General features: G+C 41.0%; 1 protein-coding gene and 1 long non-coding RNA gene across 2 annotated transcripts; one reads left to right on the top strand and one right to left on the bottom strand.

Moving 5' to 3' along the window:
- Positions 1 to 267: 267 nt before the first annotated feature.
- LOC110517222 (uncharacterized) lies at positions 268 to 6,469 on the bottom strand. The gene is made up of 4 exons (XR_016494960.1): positions 6,334 to 6,469; positions 6,151 to 6,214; positions 2,503 to 2,691; positions 268 to 1,575 (listed from the first exon to the last, which is right to left on the bottom strand). It is a non-coding gene; the product is annotated as an uncharacterized LOC110517222 (long non-coding RNA).
- Positions 6,470 to 7,672: 1,203 nt separating this feature from the next.
- pou3f1 (POU class 3 homeobox 1) lies at positions 7,673 to 11,621 on the top strand. Its single transcript, XM_021595383.3, has one exon. It carries the CDS (start codon positions 8,221 to 8,223, stop codon positions 9,349 to 9,351), a length of 1,131 nt encoding a protein of 376 aa, XP_021451058.1. The 5' UTR covers positions 7,673 to 8,220; the 3' UTR covers positions 9,352 to 11,621.
- Positions 11,622 to 16,304: the final 4,683 nt, after the last annotated feature.

The following is a 16,304-nucleotide window of genomic DNA, read 5'->3' on the forward strand; positions in this document are numbered from 1 at the left end:
GGGGCAAGACTGATCACTCTACACCCCCAGAGAACCGTCTGCTGGATCAAATAAGGTCTCTCTCTCTCTCTCTCTCTCTCTCTCTCTCTCTCTCTCTCTCTCTCTCTCTCTCTCTCTCTCTCTCTCTCTCTCTCTCTCTCTCTCTCTCTCTCTCTCTCTCTCTCTCTCTCTCTCTCTCTCTCTCTCTCTCTCTCTCTCTCTCAGCTGCTGGGAATTACGTATTGTAAGAAGTCTACTTTATTAATGGGTTTGTTATACTGCATGTTGTAGGTTCGTTATCCCAGCTTTTATTGATGCATGTTTTTAATAAGTACAGTATTTCTTAAAGGTAAATTAAAAACAAAATGTGATCAAGATAGTGAGCCTATCTGTCTGAACATTTTAAATCCACTACTTGAACCTTTATTGACACTCAAAGGACTGTAGGGCAAAGACATCCAGCTTAAATAATATCCCTCTATAATGGTACACCAGGATCAATCTGATTAGATTATAGAAAGAGAATAACTAATAAACCAACAGACAAATAGTCGCATTACATTTATTTAACTAGGCAAGTCAGTTAAGAACAAATTCTTATTTTCAATGACGGCCTAGGCCTGTTCATGGGCAAAACAACAGATTTGAAACATTGTCAGCTCGGGGATTTGAACTTGCAACCTTTTGGTTACCAGTCCAATGCTCTAACCACTAGGCTACCCTGCCTGACATTGAAGTAGGTGTGTACACTATTGTTACATTCCACTTGTTGTCTTCCATTGTGAACAGTATCAATTGATGTTACCAACAAATAATTTTGCAATAGTCAAATGGAAAATAGTTCAGTCACATCTCATTGATTCACGTAACTTTTACAGCTTTTGTTTTTTAAAAATGTTTTCCTCACCTGTTACTAACCTCTTCTAAACTGAGAGGTTTTTCAAATTCATTTATTGGGGTACCCAAATTTCAACAGAGACACAATCCTCCTATTATAGAAAAACATATTTTGAATTGTGTACTCAAGAAAATCCACGTGTCCTCTTACTAAAATCTACAGTATATCAATATTTAAACACAGCAAACTATCTCTTTAATTGATGTAATTTGTCATAAAGTACAACATTCAACCTGCAGAAGTGAATCTATCTATTATTTTACGTCAGGTAACGTGGACTCTCTCTCTCTCTCTCTCTCTCTCCGTGAGGCCAACTTTGCGCGTTCATATTCCGGTCCAGTATGAAGAAAAGAGACAGGATGAAAGGGGAGATAGGTAGAGAGGAAGGATGGGTGGGCTGAGGGGGAGACGCAGGGCGGATGGACATTCGGCAGTGGGCAACATGCTTACACCAGCGGAGGCTGCTGAGGGGAGGACAGCTCAGCACATCAAACACATGGAAACCATGATTCTGCTCCAGCTCTAACCACAAGCCCATCCTCCCCAATTAAGGTGTCACCAACCTCCTGTGGCTTACACACATACACACGCACGTGTAGTGCGTAACAACTCAGCCCGCCGGGTGGCGTGGTATGTCCTGTTGGGGTCGTAACCTGTGTGTTGCTGAGCCTGCGTGAGACTGTGTTGTCTTCAGGCCCCTGTCAGGAGAGAAGAGGAGAGGAGAGGAGAGGAGAGGAGAGGAGAGGAGAGGAGAGGAGAGGAGAGGAGAGGAGAGGAGAGGAGAGGAGAGGAGAGGAGAGGAGAGGAGAGGAGAGGAAGTCAACACTGGCTCTGTGATGATCATATTAATGCTGCTCCAAATTGTTTCAACAAAGGGGGCGAGAGAGAGGGGAAAATCGGGGAAAGGGAGGGCAGGAAACGAGGAAAAGAGATGAATAAGGAAGTAACAAGAAGAAGAAGAAGATGATGATGAGGGCAACGATGATGACGACGGCGATGAAGACAACGATGATGATGGTAGGAAATTAAGAACGGTGTAGAATGATGCTGATCGGAGCAAAAACAAAAATAAGTGACCAACAGTGTCTTTGGGATCTAACCAACTAGGCCTTTCCTTTAACACCGCAACGTATGATTAAGCAACATCAGCACATAAAGCTGAGCAGAACTAGTCGAAAGAATAACAAAACACTACTGTACTCAGCATTTTGATAACAATGGAACCCCCTTTCCAAATCCAGGAGATTTCAAAATCCAAAGCACAACACAACCATATTTCACCAAAGGACTATAATTCGATAGACCTTTGCAGGTGGCGAGAGAGAGAGGGAGACAGTGAGAGAGAAGAAGAAGAGACGGTGATGCTGCCTAAATGTATTCAGGCGCATGCATCTCACCCCTCCAGCCCACAAGCTGTTTACCTCTCTATCAGTCAGTCTCTAAGAGAGCAGGGACTCCATCCATATTCACACAGCCACAAATTCCACTGCTTATCTCGACCAACCTTCTAAAACCTCCCTATGTTCCCCGCCGCACATACATACATACATAAACACATCTTTACGGAAGCGAGAGGCAAACCAAGAGGCACACACATCCAGGAGGGGGGAGAGGATAAGGATCACCTTTGAATTCAAAGTAGAGGATTGGGTCCCTCTGTGGACGGACAGGAAGCCACACAGGTTAGGGCTGATGGTTGAAGCCCAGGCACCAACACCCCAGCAGACAGGTAGACAGAAGCTGAGAAGGGGCTTAGGCATCCCAAGCCTGATGCTTTCAAGCCCGTCACGGAGTTAGATGGAAGGTTTGGAACTCTGAAAGTGAAGTGAAAAGTGATCCTGATATAGTAAATTGTACATTGGTTTTAATTATGTTATCGATTAGTGTTGGTGTGGGTTCTCTTGTTCCTATAATCCATTATATGATATAGGTATTCTAATACTTTGATATCCTAATGTTTGGCAAGAGACATGGGCACCTGTGCAAAGAAAGGATGTCCGTATTTTACTGTTATCTTTTACTATTGTTGTAGTATGAGATGAAACAATGATTTAATTTTAGGCATCAAGTGAGAAATTATATTCTAAACTTTGACCACCAAAATACAATTTCCCAAAATAGCTTTATTAAAAATGTAAATACTCTAATAATGGCGCCAGGTTGTTGTGTTTTATTTGTCCTTCCCTTTTGGGAAGTGGCACTAAGTGTGCAAGCGGGATATTTTGGTGCTGGCAGCTTTAAAACATGAACGACAGGAAAGGAACGGACACAAATAGACTGTTCAAATAGTGGTTGGCTGGGCACCACAGACACATCCCGAGTGGGGGGAGCGGTACCCCATTCTGTTGCGCGCGGTGCCCATCAGGGATTGAAGTTAGGAACTCTCTCCACGTCTAATTGCTCGCCGGTGCCTTTTCATGAATATTCATCCCATATCGTGTTCAGACCCCCGCCTAATTAGTATAAGAAATAGGGAGAAATCTCGCACCTTTTACCACAAGAGAAACGTTCCCCTCGCATTCTCAGGGGGATGCTGGCAGAAGCACCGAGTTCATTAGCCAAAAATGAAAGGAAAAAAGTTACCTGAAAAGCATAGGACGTTGGTCATTTACGCGCTAGGCAAATGGGCTATTGCGATCGTGTAGTCAGTGCCTATTTCGTATTTCTATCAAAAAAGAAAGACTGAAAGTGGGGGAAAGTACAATTATCTGAATTGTGGAAGTTTGTGAATAATAGATTTTTAAAAATGTTTTAATCCAAATTTAAAGGTGGCAGGTGCAACGGTCGATTGAATGACCCTCTGGAAGTGGAATAAAGGTGTGTTTAACATCAAATGCAGTGCAGGAAATTGGGTTCCTTTCTGGGACTATGCAGAGAGATGTCTAGCATACAATGTGTCTAATTTTAGGAATTTAAAATCATCATCCTCCATCTGAGTTTGAGAAAGGTATTGTTGTGAAATGGCTTTCAGAAAGCACCAGCTTCTAGGCGTAATTGTTTGGAGCAATATAACGTACTTTTGTTTTAACCTCTGAGTTTTGACATTTTTCTTCTTTTTTTGCTCATGGGCAGACAAGCATAGAGGAAATACACATATTTGACTTTGACCTTTAGAAATAGATTCAAACCTACAGTTGGCTAGGCCTGTAATTCTAGACACTGGGTGACAGTTGTTGAAAGTGCATTCCAATTGATATGTGACTGTTATCCTAAAGAGTTTTATTAGCCTATTAAAAAGACAATCCCTGAAACTTTTTAAAATGTATTTTAAAACAGAATTAGGCCTCAATGTCCTTGTTTGAATTTGTCATTTGTGTCAAAAAAAAATTGTACTTAAATATTGTGCACCAGTTGTGAATACTATAATTGTACACATATTATTTTAGATGATAAATACTGTTAGACTGTTATGTTGTGGGAGTAGGCCTTTCAGGTATTTGAATATTGATGTATTTTTGTTGTTTCATCTTTGGGAAATGCCTTCTAGGAACATGGTTAGGCTAAATTAAGAGTGGACCGGGTGGCTGTTGGCTGAGGTGCGTCCAGGTTATAATTGTATTCAAGTCGATGAGGTCCCACTTGAGGCTTTAACACGTGACTGGCAGGGAGTGCAAGGAATGCTATAAGGGATTTTTTTTTAACATTAAAAAAATATACTTCTAATATCAGCGGGCACAAGTCCAGTGGGCACAAACATCACAGGACGACATTGTTGTAGTTCATGAACACACGCGCATTTGGAAATAATGATGGTGAGTATATTGTAGACAGTGCAGAAACGAAATGCTACAGCCTACTGCTAAGATACACATGCACTTTCATCCTATTTTATACAGATAGATTGTCTATCTATTTTTCCTAAATGTTCATAGCCCAAATAGGGATACAGCATAAGTCCATTGCTTCACCATAGAGTTAGCCAACCACAATGAATGCTAACATTTCTGCATAGGCTCTTGCACTTGGACGTGACCAGACTATAAAAAAAGAGCGGTGCAAGAAAAGGGTGTCGGGAAGGATGTTTAGAAAGGGTTCAATGTGACACAAGGCAGACTATTGAAAATTGAGACTATTATTTTGGGACAGGGTCACCCGGGCTTCCTCAACTCGCATCACCATGCCTTATACTCAACTAGTCAGCTACTGAAACCCCATAATTGTGTGTTCCACTGTCTTTTTTTATGAATTCATCATATCGTGACCTCTTTTTTTTTTTTTTTACTTTTCCTGTATCGCCTATCATTCATCAGCAGTAAGATGCGTGTCATCCCTTTCAACGCTCTTTCCATAGCAACCTCGTGCATCTTAGAAAAAATTCACCTAGTTCCACACAAGGCCATATTCTTTACCAAGAGAGGGGTGAGCATCTGGATATTTTTTTCCACAGCTCCTCGAGCTGGCTGTCAAAGCACAAGAGTTGGTCTGTATGTCTGTGGCTGCCCCGGCAGCAAAAAATTACTTTTTATAGACTTGGAGACGAGAACGACTGAATGGTAACGCATCTTCATTAACTGAGGCTTGGAACTGACTCTCCGGCAGCAGTCACAACCCGACAGACAGAGTGGTCTCCAAGGGTTCAGTGATCTTTAAAGTCCTTACAAAACATCTTGCAAATGAACAAGCAAAGGCCCTTGACAGATCAACTGATATTCAGATTAATCTAAACTATTTTACTCAAGTGGAAATGTTGTATTAGGTTACTGAATGCATCAAAGCAACACACAACGCGTTTTGATATTTACATTATTTGCATATTGAATAGTCTGAAGAGGTTGTGTTTACAAGCCTATTAGATGTGTAAATATGGCCTACCTGTTATTTGGTATATTATCAAATCCAAGGTGACAAGGATAATGGCTTGATTTGACATATTAATCAGTCACTGAGCTGTAGCCTATAACACTGCTATTATTATGTTATTAATGAAAACAGACATTTCGATAACAACTAATATTGCATCCTTCTATTGGAATACATAGTAAAATATTTCACTGAATATGTTGTACATTATGAAATAAAAATTCCAGAAGTTCCTCTGTAACCTTTTAAGGATTACTAAATGGCACCTGGCCAACTCTTTGGAATTGTCTCCCCTTAGTCGATCCAAACTAAATATATAAAGGTTGGATGGGCAAAACCACGCCTTTCAAGAGATGATGACGAGCACCTGTGACCCCAAGAGCATCTTATCCACACACGCACTATATTCTTCAGTGTCGTGTCGTGCCAGAGTGAAGTAAGGACACACGTAGCAGAAAAGAGAGCAAACTTACCGTTAAATCGTGCTCTAGTCCAGGGATTGAAATGAATAAATCGTACAGTGCGTCCCACTGTAGCCTACAAACAGAGAGCAGTGCCATGTGAGAGACGAGAACAACATAAACACGCGCGTGAGATAAAAAAAAATGCATTCAGGTAAATAATTAAAATAAAGAGTGATGCCTGAAAAAGCTTACAAAAAGCTTCGGTTTTAGAAGGAGTGGAACATGCGCCTGATTGCGGAGTTTTAGGCGACTGGAACGGGAGAGATGTAAGATTTGTTTAAAGCCCCGCATTTCCATTTAAGAACGTGATTGTGTTTGCAAAGATCCCTTTCAATCTTCGCATCTCCCCCCTCTCTACCCCTCAGCGTCTCCGGGGCTGCTTTGCAATTCATAGAATTGGTAATTTGCTATTGGGACAAAACGTGAAGGGAAAAATAATCAGATCAACCGGGAGAGGAGTGCGGAAGAAGCCAAGAGGGAGAAACACAGGATTTTCACTCTAAGTTGCTGTTTAGTAAAATGCTTCGAGAGAAACGCTATAAAATACCTTCTGCTTTTCATGAGCTTTGCATATAGGTCCACATTTTTACGGGTGGTAAAATTTAACGTGATATTTGGAGATGATTTTATTTGACAACCATAACTTTTTAAGAAGGTGCTCTTATACAGTTTAGACATTTTAGTAATTTAGCAGACGCTCTTATTCAGAGCGATTTACAGTTACACGTATAACCACCATTTGAATCCAGAAACACATTACTATCCATGCCCTTGTTAATTTAGCATAATACAAAAATGTGCAGATTCATGTTACAATTTTCCAAAGCCCTATCCAATGACAAAAGTGTAAGTGCACGTGTGTGTGTGTGTGTGTGTGTGTGTGTGTGTGTGTGTGTGTGTGTGTGTGTGTGTGTGTGTGTGTGTGTGTGTGTGTGTGTGTGTGTGTGTGAGAGAGAGAGAGAGAGAGAGAGAGAAAGGGAGAGGGAGAGAGAAAGAGAATGATAAGCCTTGATGAGGAGATCATACACTCGAAAAAAAAGTTATGGATAGAACCAAAAAGGGTTCTATGCTTGCTTCATATATGGCACCCTTAAGGTTCTATACAGTACCGAAATAGGTTTAATATTGAACCCTATATGGAACCCAAAGTGAAGAAGAACCCCTGGTGTTCTGATCGAATAACCATACAAAAGGTTTCTATATAGAACCTTTAGGTGTGCCATATATGAAGCAAGCAATAGAACCCTTTCTGGTTCTATCCAGAACCTTTTTTTTTCTCAAAGTGGTTAACATTGGAAATGTCATAAACAATTGGGATAAACGATTAAAGGGTAGCCTTTATTATTAAAGAAAACGCATTGAGATTTGTCACACATTCTCACCATATTCATAGACATATCAACATCACACAGTGCTTATTCACAAGCATCTCTTTTTGAAGATGTTTGTGGGTGGTTGTAATTCTGGAACACTACACTATAAGAATACGAATCTCCTTAAATAGGGAGCGCTGCAGTTAGTCATCACTGACTAAAAGGATATCAAGGTGGAGGGGGGGGGATTTTGTCACCCCATCAAAAAGATCCCGGTACTCCCCCACGTGGTTATTTGAAAAACAACCCGAACGAACCCAACGAAACCCAATAATTTCCTACTGTTTTCCAACCCTCTCCGCCCTGGCTTGGAGAGAGAGGATGGATGAAAAAATTAGAAAGGGGCGAGTGACTGGGTTCTGTGCGCCTGCGACATGCAAACAAGCAGCCCACGAGAGAGGGATAAGGGAAAGGTCATATTCAGAGACCGTGAAGTTACCAATACCCTAAAATATAAATTTAATATATAGAATTAACATGTTTCTATATAGTATATGTGAAACAGAGCCCTATTCGTTATGTGCGTAAAATGCGCTCTGCAACGTAGGCTATGCCTCTTGTGGGCTTGAATCCGTAAGGAGCCAATACAAGCGAAGAGGAGGCGTGTCTTAGCTCTTCCCCAAGACCTCCCAGAGCAGGTTGTTGCGTTTTTAGCTCTAAAGCCTCCAGACCTCCGAAGTACTCGTCAGTTTTCGAAGTCGGAGCCATGGCTACAACAGCTCAGTATATTCCGCGGAATAACTCCTTACCGTCCAACCCGCTCATGCATCCGGATTCGGACAGGATGCACCAGGGGACGACCTACAGAGAGGTGCAGAAAATGATGCACCACGAGTACTTGCAAGGGCTAGCGGCGACCAACACCGGACATCCGATGAGCCTGACGCACCACCAGTGGCTGCCCACCTCCAACACCGACTGGACCAGCGGCACCCATATCGGGCAACAGGAGCACAACAAAGCCAGCGTTCAGGCGAGCCGAGAGGACCTGAGCAGCGGCTTCCACCATAGATCTCACCTGGTGCACCAGCAGACGCAGAGTAGCCACCATGGGTCGTGGGCGCCAACCACGACGCACCACTTGTCCCCGCTGTCTCCTGCCTCCAACGGGCACCAGTCGCTAGTCTATTCGCAGCCGGGATACACGAACCTCAACGCCATGCTAAGTCCCCAGCCCGCCTCTCTGCACCACGGCATGCGGGACCCGCTCCACGACGATACAGGTAGCCATGACAACCAGATGGAGTCCCCCCAGCAGGCGTTCAGCCACCACCAGGACCACTCAGACGAGGATGCGCCCAGCTCCGACGACCTGGAGCAGTTCGCCAAGCAGTTCAAGCAGCGAAGGATCAAACTGGGCTTTACACAGGCGGACGTGGGCTTGGCCTTGGGCACCCTGTACGGAAACGTCTTTTCTCAGACCACTATCTGCAGGTTCGAGGCACTGCAGCTCAGCTTCAAGAACATGTGCAAACTTAAGCCACTGCTAAACAAGTGGTTGGAGGAGACAGACTCAAACACTGGCAGCCCCACCAATTTGGACAAGATTGCTGCGCAGGGCAGGAAAAGAAAGAAGAGGACCTCGATTGAAGTTGGGGTGAAAGGGGCGCTGGAAAATCATTTCTTAAAATGTCCCAAGCCCTCTGCCCATGAAATCACCAGTTTAGCCGTCTCTCTTCAATTAGAAAAAGAGGTTGTCCGTGTTTGGTTTTGCAACAGAAGACAAAAAGAGAAAAGAATGACGCCGATAGGGGTCCCTCATCCGAATATGGAGGACGTATATTCTCAAGCGGAGACACCCCCTCTTCACCACACATTACAGAGTCCTGTGCAGTGACTGTTTTCATGAACAATCCTACAATTTCGGGGGAAACAAGAAAAAAAGGGAAAGGACTATGGAGTTTACAGTATTTCATTTTGTTTTACTGAGAGAGAACAGAGACACGGCAAAGTTGGACAGACAGATGAGTTTTGTCCCAGTAACCGGAGCTTGAGTTACAACAACAAATAGGTAGAATGGAAAATGGTTGACAAGAAAAACATACACTATTACTGAATTGATTTCGTTCACATTTTAAATGAAACAAATATCTTTATTTGCCAAAATTCTATGGAGGAGGTAAAGTAAATTCGATGTTTCGTGGCTGTTCAAAGGGTAACGATTAAATGTTGCAAGTGGTGTCTTGAACTGATGGCGCTCACCACAGTGCGAGGTGGTTGCCTGAAAATGATCAACAAAGGAGACACACACACAATGAACATTTTGCTTTTCAGGCTTAAAACCGATTAACCAATATTTCTAATTATAAGCCTATTCTTTCGCTTTGTTCTATTAATTGTGATGTTTGATTTGTTTGGAATATTTTAACTTCAGTGTCTCTTCTGTTCTGAAGACTGTTTTTATTGTTTCTCTCATTTTATTAGTGTACTGTAACTCATCAAAAACGCCTCCATTACTCCTACTGTTGACACTACGTCATCTGGCCAGAGGAGTTTGTGAAAAGATGATGGAAATTATGGCACCCGTTGAATGACAAAAATCCCCACACTTAAATGTCAGATGCATTTCAAAATTGACGAATGCAGCAGGACAGCTCACGTCTGGCAGCCTTAAAACATGTATGCTTTGCAGATAGCAACAGACGCTAAAAAGGGCAATATGGATGAATACTTTATGAAACATGTGTTTCTTGTCGGTTTTCAGTATTTGTTTTGATTGTTATTTTCCTTTTGTATGGAGCACTTATTCTTTCGTTGAAATGATCATTGCAATTTTATATTCGTTTTGTTTTCAGAATTTGTTTTGAGGTAGGCCTTTACTCACTATTTTCATGTTTACAGGTTCCTAAAATCACTCCAGGGCACCGTCAGCAACTTGCATTGCTAACTGCCAAGCTATTCCAACCACCTTTTGGAAAGAGATTGGTTTAATACGAAATGAAAGTGATATTCTCAGGTAACTTCAGTGCCCCAGGTCGAAGTGTCACGCTGTTCTCATTCTTTATATCATAATAAAAAGTAGAACTTGAATTCTTTACCTTCTATATTGATCTGAAAGGTAGCCAATGCTACACCCCATTAATTTATACCATTCCTATTATTGTATTATAAACACTATATACGGATAATTTCAGAACATTCTCGAATGAAAAGTGATGAAGGGACCTGTTTTACATATATATATATTTTTTCGGATATGGAGAAGAAAGGAAAAAATCTGATTAACTAGCCTACTCGTGCGTTGCGTGTCATTTCTCAAGGCTCTGGTACATTTTGATGGACAGTAGCCTATAGTACAATTGCGTACTGCAGACAGTGCTATTCGATACAGCGGGAAAAAACTTTCTTCAAAAAGGTGTTTGAAATAAAATGTTGCCAGGATTATTTCCGATGTGTAAATATGTCGAATATGTAAACATGTATTTGTTCTGAGATATTTTTTTGTTGTTGGTTTGTTTTGTTTTTCCGGCAGTTTTGTACACTTACTAATTCCAAGAAGATATTTTAATATGATTTCATTTATGAATCTGACCATTTATATATATATTTATTTCCTAAATGTGTTTGGAGCTTTTTGTTTGGCTCGGTTAATGGTTATGTTGCAGTGGATTTCAATATGTTTTGTTCACTACATTGGTTGTATGTTGATTGCTAAATGTAGACTGCAAAGTCACATTTCTCCTATTTATGTTATAGTAATATTTTATTACTTACATAAAACGTATATACAAGAAAAGGTATTTTGTCTTCATTCAAAAACCAAACCGTTTTCCTTTGTTGCTTACTATTGTGAAACCACCAGATGAGAAAAAATATATACAAATGTATGTGGTAAACAGAAATCAAATGCATTAAGATAGTGTGTTGTGCTTAACCACTCTGATTTAAACAGTCAGAAAGTGTTGATTGCAACATGTGTTCAGTTTAAACCAGTATTCCGTTATGTAATTGGGATTAATTTAAATCAGAGGCTGTGTACATGTGCTGTTTTAAAGGGAATAGACAACAGTATGTTTACCTCAGGCATTCATATCCGCATCAAGTCCACACAATCCCTGACGTTGTTCACATCTCTGTGTAATCGCAGTATTAAATTGTGCAATATTATTACGAAAATAGTGTATTTTTATTGACTGATGTACCAATTACTATTAATATTATTATTAGTTAATACTGTGATATGGCAATAACAATGTTTTGCCAGGTAAATAATAGTATGCTACATAGCAGCAATTACTTTCTCTTGGTGCGCACCAACATACCGATTGTAATCTTATTTAAAACTAGCAGCCTACAGTGTTAAGGTACTTGTAAAATATGTCCTAAAATAAATACACACCTTCTATTGTATCTTAAACTTCTGCTTTGAGAACAAATAAAGTGCCTGCGAGGGATTTCTGAGTGTCTATAATCATACTAATAATGACCAAATTATGGGTTATTGGAATATCAACTAGGCCAATGGAGTACAGTCCAAGACCGCACACACCTCTCCAAGTGTTCAGAATAAGTATAGGCTATAATACAAATAGTTTTTTCGTTTTAAACATCACGCTGATGTTATTAAATTGTCTGTAATAGGCTATGTTGAATTAGAGCAAAATGCAAAGGAATAGGCTCGCTACCATTTGGATCACACAAACACACCAGCTCCATTGAAACACGCATAGTAGACTATGTGGGGCTATTGCCTACAGCTAACGCAGGCCTACCGATAGCCATGTAAGAATAATTATGAATCTGGACACACAATTAGTTTGTATTATATTTTGATATTCATATTAATAAGATAAAGATGACGCAACTTTGCTTTCTGGGAAGAAAACAAGATGTGGGTGGACATTATGCTATGGGGGAAATTGTTAGATGACAAGCCGTTCTGATTCGGGAAATGAAGGCCTAATATTGCAACTCATTCGCCAATGCCATTGCGTCTCACCAGTTTCAATGCCGCAAATGACAGAGAAGTCATCAACAATTTTCTTTAATAACAGTCAAACTAACCCAATATTTCAGAGTTAGTCAAAAGTCCAAAGAAACGTTTAACATCAAACTGTATGAATTTAGCGCGAAGTATTGTTATGTTTAGCCTAATATGTTCAGTTATAGCTCTAGAACTTAATCAAGATACTGTACATCTGTAGTGTCCATATTTGACATTAGCACAATAAGAAATGTCGATTTACTCCACATTATATTAAGACTGTTTTACTTTAGCCTAATCCTAGCCAGCAATAGGCCTATTTTTAACAATGCATCGCATAAACAAATGCTATGGATTGAAAACATTTATTATAGCCTTCAATAAAACCGAGAAGGATCATTTACATGACTTGCTTGAATAAACCCTAACAAAAAGTAGGAACAATTGTTTTGAATAGCATATAGGTTATCGATATCAACTGGAGTGAAGGCAAACTTTTTGTCAGATAGGAATTCTTGAAGTGACGTTTAGAGACGTTAAAAGTTGTCCTTCAGATAGAAAAACCGAGAACAGAAGATTCACTCTCTCTCTGTTGGTGGGCCTATATCATTTCCTTTTATACACATCTCATCAAGGATATCATTTTGTTTCCCTCCCCACTGTTTGATACAATTTCATAATGCCAAGCGATTATGCATATTGACATTTCCACGTATTTCAGTCATCCAAATGTAGCTAATGATCTTTAGGCGCTCCTTGTAAAGTCATAGGAGCGCTCGGATTCTATCATCCAATAATAAATAGTGTATTGGAGATTAATACAAATCTGATCAATTTGACCCACACATAGGACCCTATAACATAACTTCACATACGAATAAAATATAAGATACTGTAGGCCTTGAGAAGTGTCAGCTCAAACTGTTTTAAATGAGCCCAAATTAGGCTTGACGATGTTGAAGCATTTTGAAGAGAACGGCGCGTCTCAAGCGCCCCCAAATGGTACAACTCTGTTCCTACAACTGTAAGAGCTCAGGCGAGTCACTGAGCAATTTGTTTAAAATCTATTGGAAGAATAATACACAATATTATATCTGCATCAGTGGAGGCGGATGTCAAGTTCTTCCACATCGATTCTGACAAACCATTTCTGTATGGACATCACTTTGTGCACAAGGGCATTGTCATGATGAAACAGGAAAGGGCCTTCCCCAAACTATTGCCACAAAGTTGGAAGCACAGAATCGTCTAGAATGTAATTGTATGCTGTAGCGTTAAGATTTCCCTTCACTGGAACTAAGGGGCCTATCAAGAGCCATGAAAAACAGCCCCAGACCATTATTCCTCATCCACCAAACTTTACAGTTGTCACTATGCATTGAGGCAGGTAGTGTTCTCCTGGCATCCGCCAAACCCAGATTCGTCTTTCGGACTTCCAGATGGTGAAGCGTGATTCATCACTCCAGAGAACGTGTTTCCACTGCAGCAGCTTTACACCACTCCAGCAGACGCTTGGCATTGTGCATGGTGATCTTAGGCTTGTTTGCAACTGCTCGGCCATGGAAACCCATTTCATGAAGCTCCCGATGAACAGTTCTTGTGCTGACGTTGCTTCCAGAGGCAGTTTGGAACTCGGTGGTGAGTGTTGCAACTGAGGACAGACAATTTTTACTTGCTTCACCATTCTGTGGTCATGTTCTGTGAGCTTGTGTGGCCACTTCACAATAACAGTCGACCGGGGAAGCTCTCTCATGGGCAGAAAATTGCCGAACTGACTTGTTGGAAAGGTGGCTTCCTATGACGGCGCTACGTTGAAAGGCCATTCTACTGCCAATGTTTGTCTATGGAAATTGCATGGCTGTGTGCTCAATTTTATACACCTGTCAGCAACGGGTGTGGCTGAAATATCAGATTCCACACATTTAATGGGTATAGTGTACAAGGAACACAACAAAATAAATGCAATCTATAATCAGCATGTGACTGATAGGTCCTAAACATGTCGTGAAGTGGTTCTGTAACAGAAGATTCTATGTACATCCCAAATGGCGTCCTATTCCCTATATAGTACACTCCTTTTGACCAGCTCTGGTAAAATGTAGTGCACTATGTAAGGAATAGGGTGCCGTTTGACACTGAATGTGCTCAAAACTCAACTAAACGGCTCGTCTGAATCACATCTCCACATTGGATCCACACTAGACACCTGGGATTTGTGAGTTATAGGTTTCATAGGGAAGACACAGTCCTTAGAGAACTCTCCCACCAGCATCACTCATTATCTGGTGTGGAACTTAAAATGGTGCCACTTTTGGACCTAAATCATGCAATACTGGTCATACTTTTGTACTGGAATATGACCTTCAAAATCCCCACAAAAATCATGAAGCACAGCCTGGATGATGATAAAACTCCACCATCAGTTGTCATCCAATAAGCCAGATTCAACTGATGCAAACAGAGAAAGTGTATTAAGCATACAACAAACACAGTAACGACCTTTGGAACATGGTTGTCTGTCCATGTGGCTAAAGTGCATGCTGAACATGCTGGACCTGAACTAAACGAGATGCACCATCAGTAATGCCACATAAGCCCGTATTGAAGTGCGGTTGCGTGGACCCAGGAAGTAGAATTTAAACCAGCTCACAGCTGATGCAGTAGGAAGGTCAACGATGACATAATATGACTAATTGCCTTTCACTAGTTCCCCATTTGCTTTTTAGCTCTGCTGTGTGGCATGGCACAGGATGGAGATCACCAGCACTAAGTACTTCCTGACACTATGTCTGGGTACCAAATGGCACCCTATTCCCTATATCGTGCACTACTTTTGACCACAGCTCTATGCTTATGAATAAATTATATAGGGAATAGGGTGCCATTTGGGAACCTTACATAACAACGTAAAAAAATATAAAAAAAACTTGGTCAATGATGGTGGTGTGTCCAGTGGAAGGAAATGCAAGATACATTTCACTTCTACATAACAGTTTGTCAGATGTTTTCAGATGTCGTGGGACATGGTTTCATCTTGACATTAGACTACTTTATAGAGGTGTGAAAACATCTGATTAACTTCTATTTGAAAGTTTAATGTGCCTGGTACTTTTCGGACCGGGCCAGTAGAAGATGTGCCAAACTAGCCTACCAGGCGAGTAACATTTCATATTTTCATAACATTTCATATTGCAAAGATTTTGGACCTTTGGCTTGGTTGAATACCAACTGGGCTAGTAGAAATTGCGGATTAGTTACCTATTTGGGTCATACAATAATCACCACCATTTTGTCTCATTAGTAAAGTCAGAAGTTACCTATCTCCGTTAGCCTGGTCCCAGATCTGTTTGACAATGACCATAGGTTGGATTTAGAAAGACAGCACAAATATATCTAGGACGCCCATTCTCTCCCTGTCCTCTCTTTCCCATAACATACAGTACAGACTGACTGGTGCCAAGCACCATTTCAAGACTGGTGCTGGAGCCAGCACTAGGCATTTGAACACAGCACACAGACGCCTGCCTGCCTGTCTGCCTGCCTACCTCCTTCATCAGGGAAGTATCATCAAACACAGGAGATGTGGATTAGTGATGATTAGCAGGGATTAAAGCTGGTTAATGGTGGAAAAATACATTTAAAAACCAGCGGCTCAGGGGGGGATTTTGCTCGCACTAGAGGATTTGCATTGATCCGCAGCAAATGAATGAGGATTAGCCGCATCTATCTGCCAACAGATAAATAACATTAAGCGTATTATACGGCGTCGCCTGTTATTAACAACATTACAAACAAGCACAACAATGCCGGCAATTATGGAAATAATGGGCTTGAATAATGCTCTTCGGTGCGATTCTCTCCCAACT

The sequence above is a fragment of the Oncorhynchus mykiss genome, chromosome 3, assembly GCF_057628025.1.
Source record: "Oncorhynchus mykiss isolate SJ-2025 chromosome 3, ASM5762802v1, whole genome shotgun sequence".
NCBI classification, from domain to species: Eukaryota; Metazoa; Chordata; class Actinopteri; order Salmoniformes; family Salmonidae; genus Oncorhynchus; species Oncorhynchus mykiss.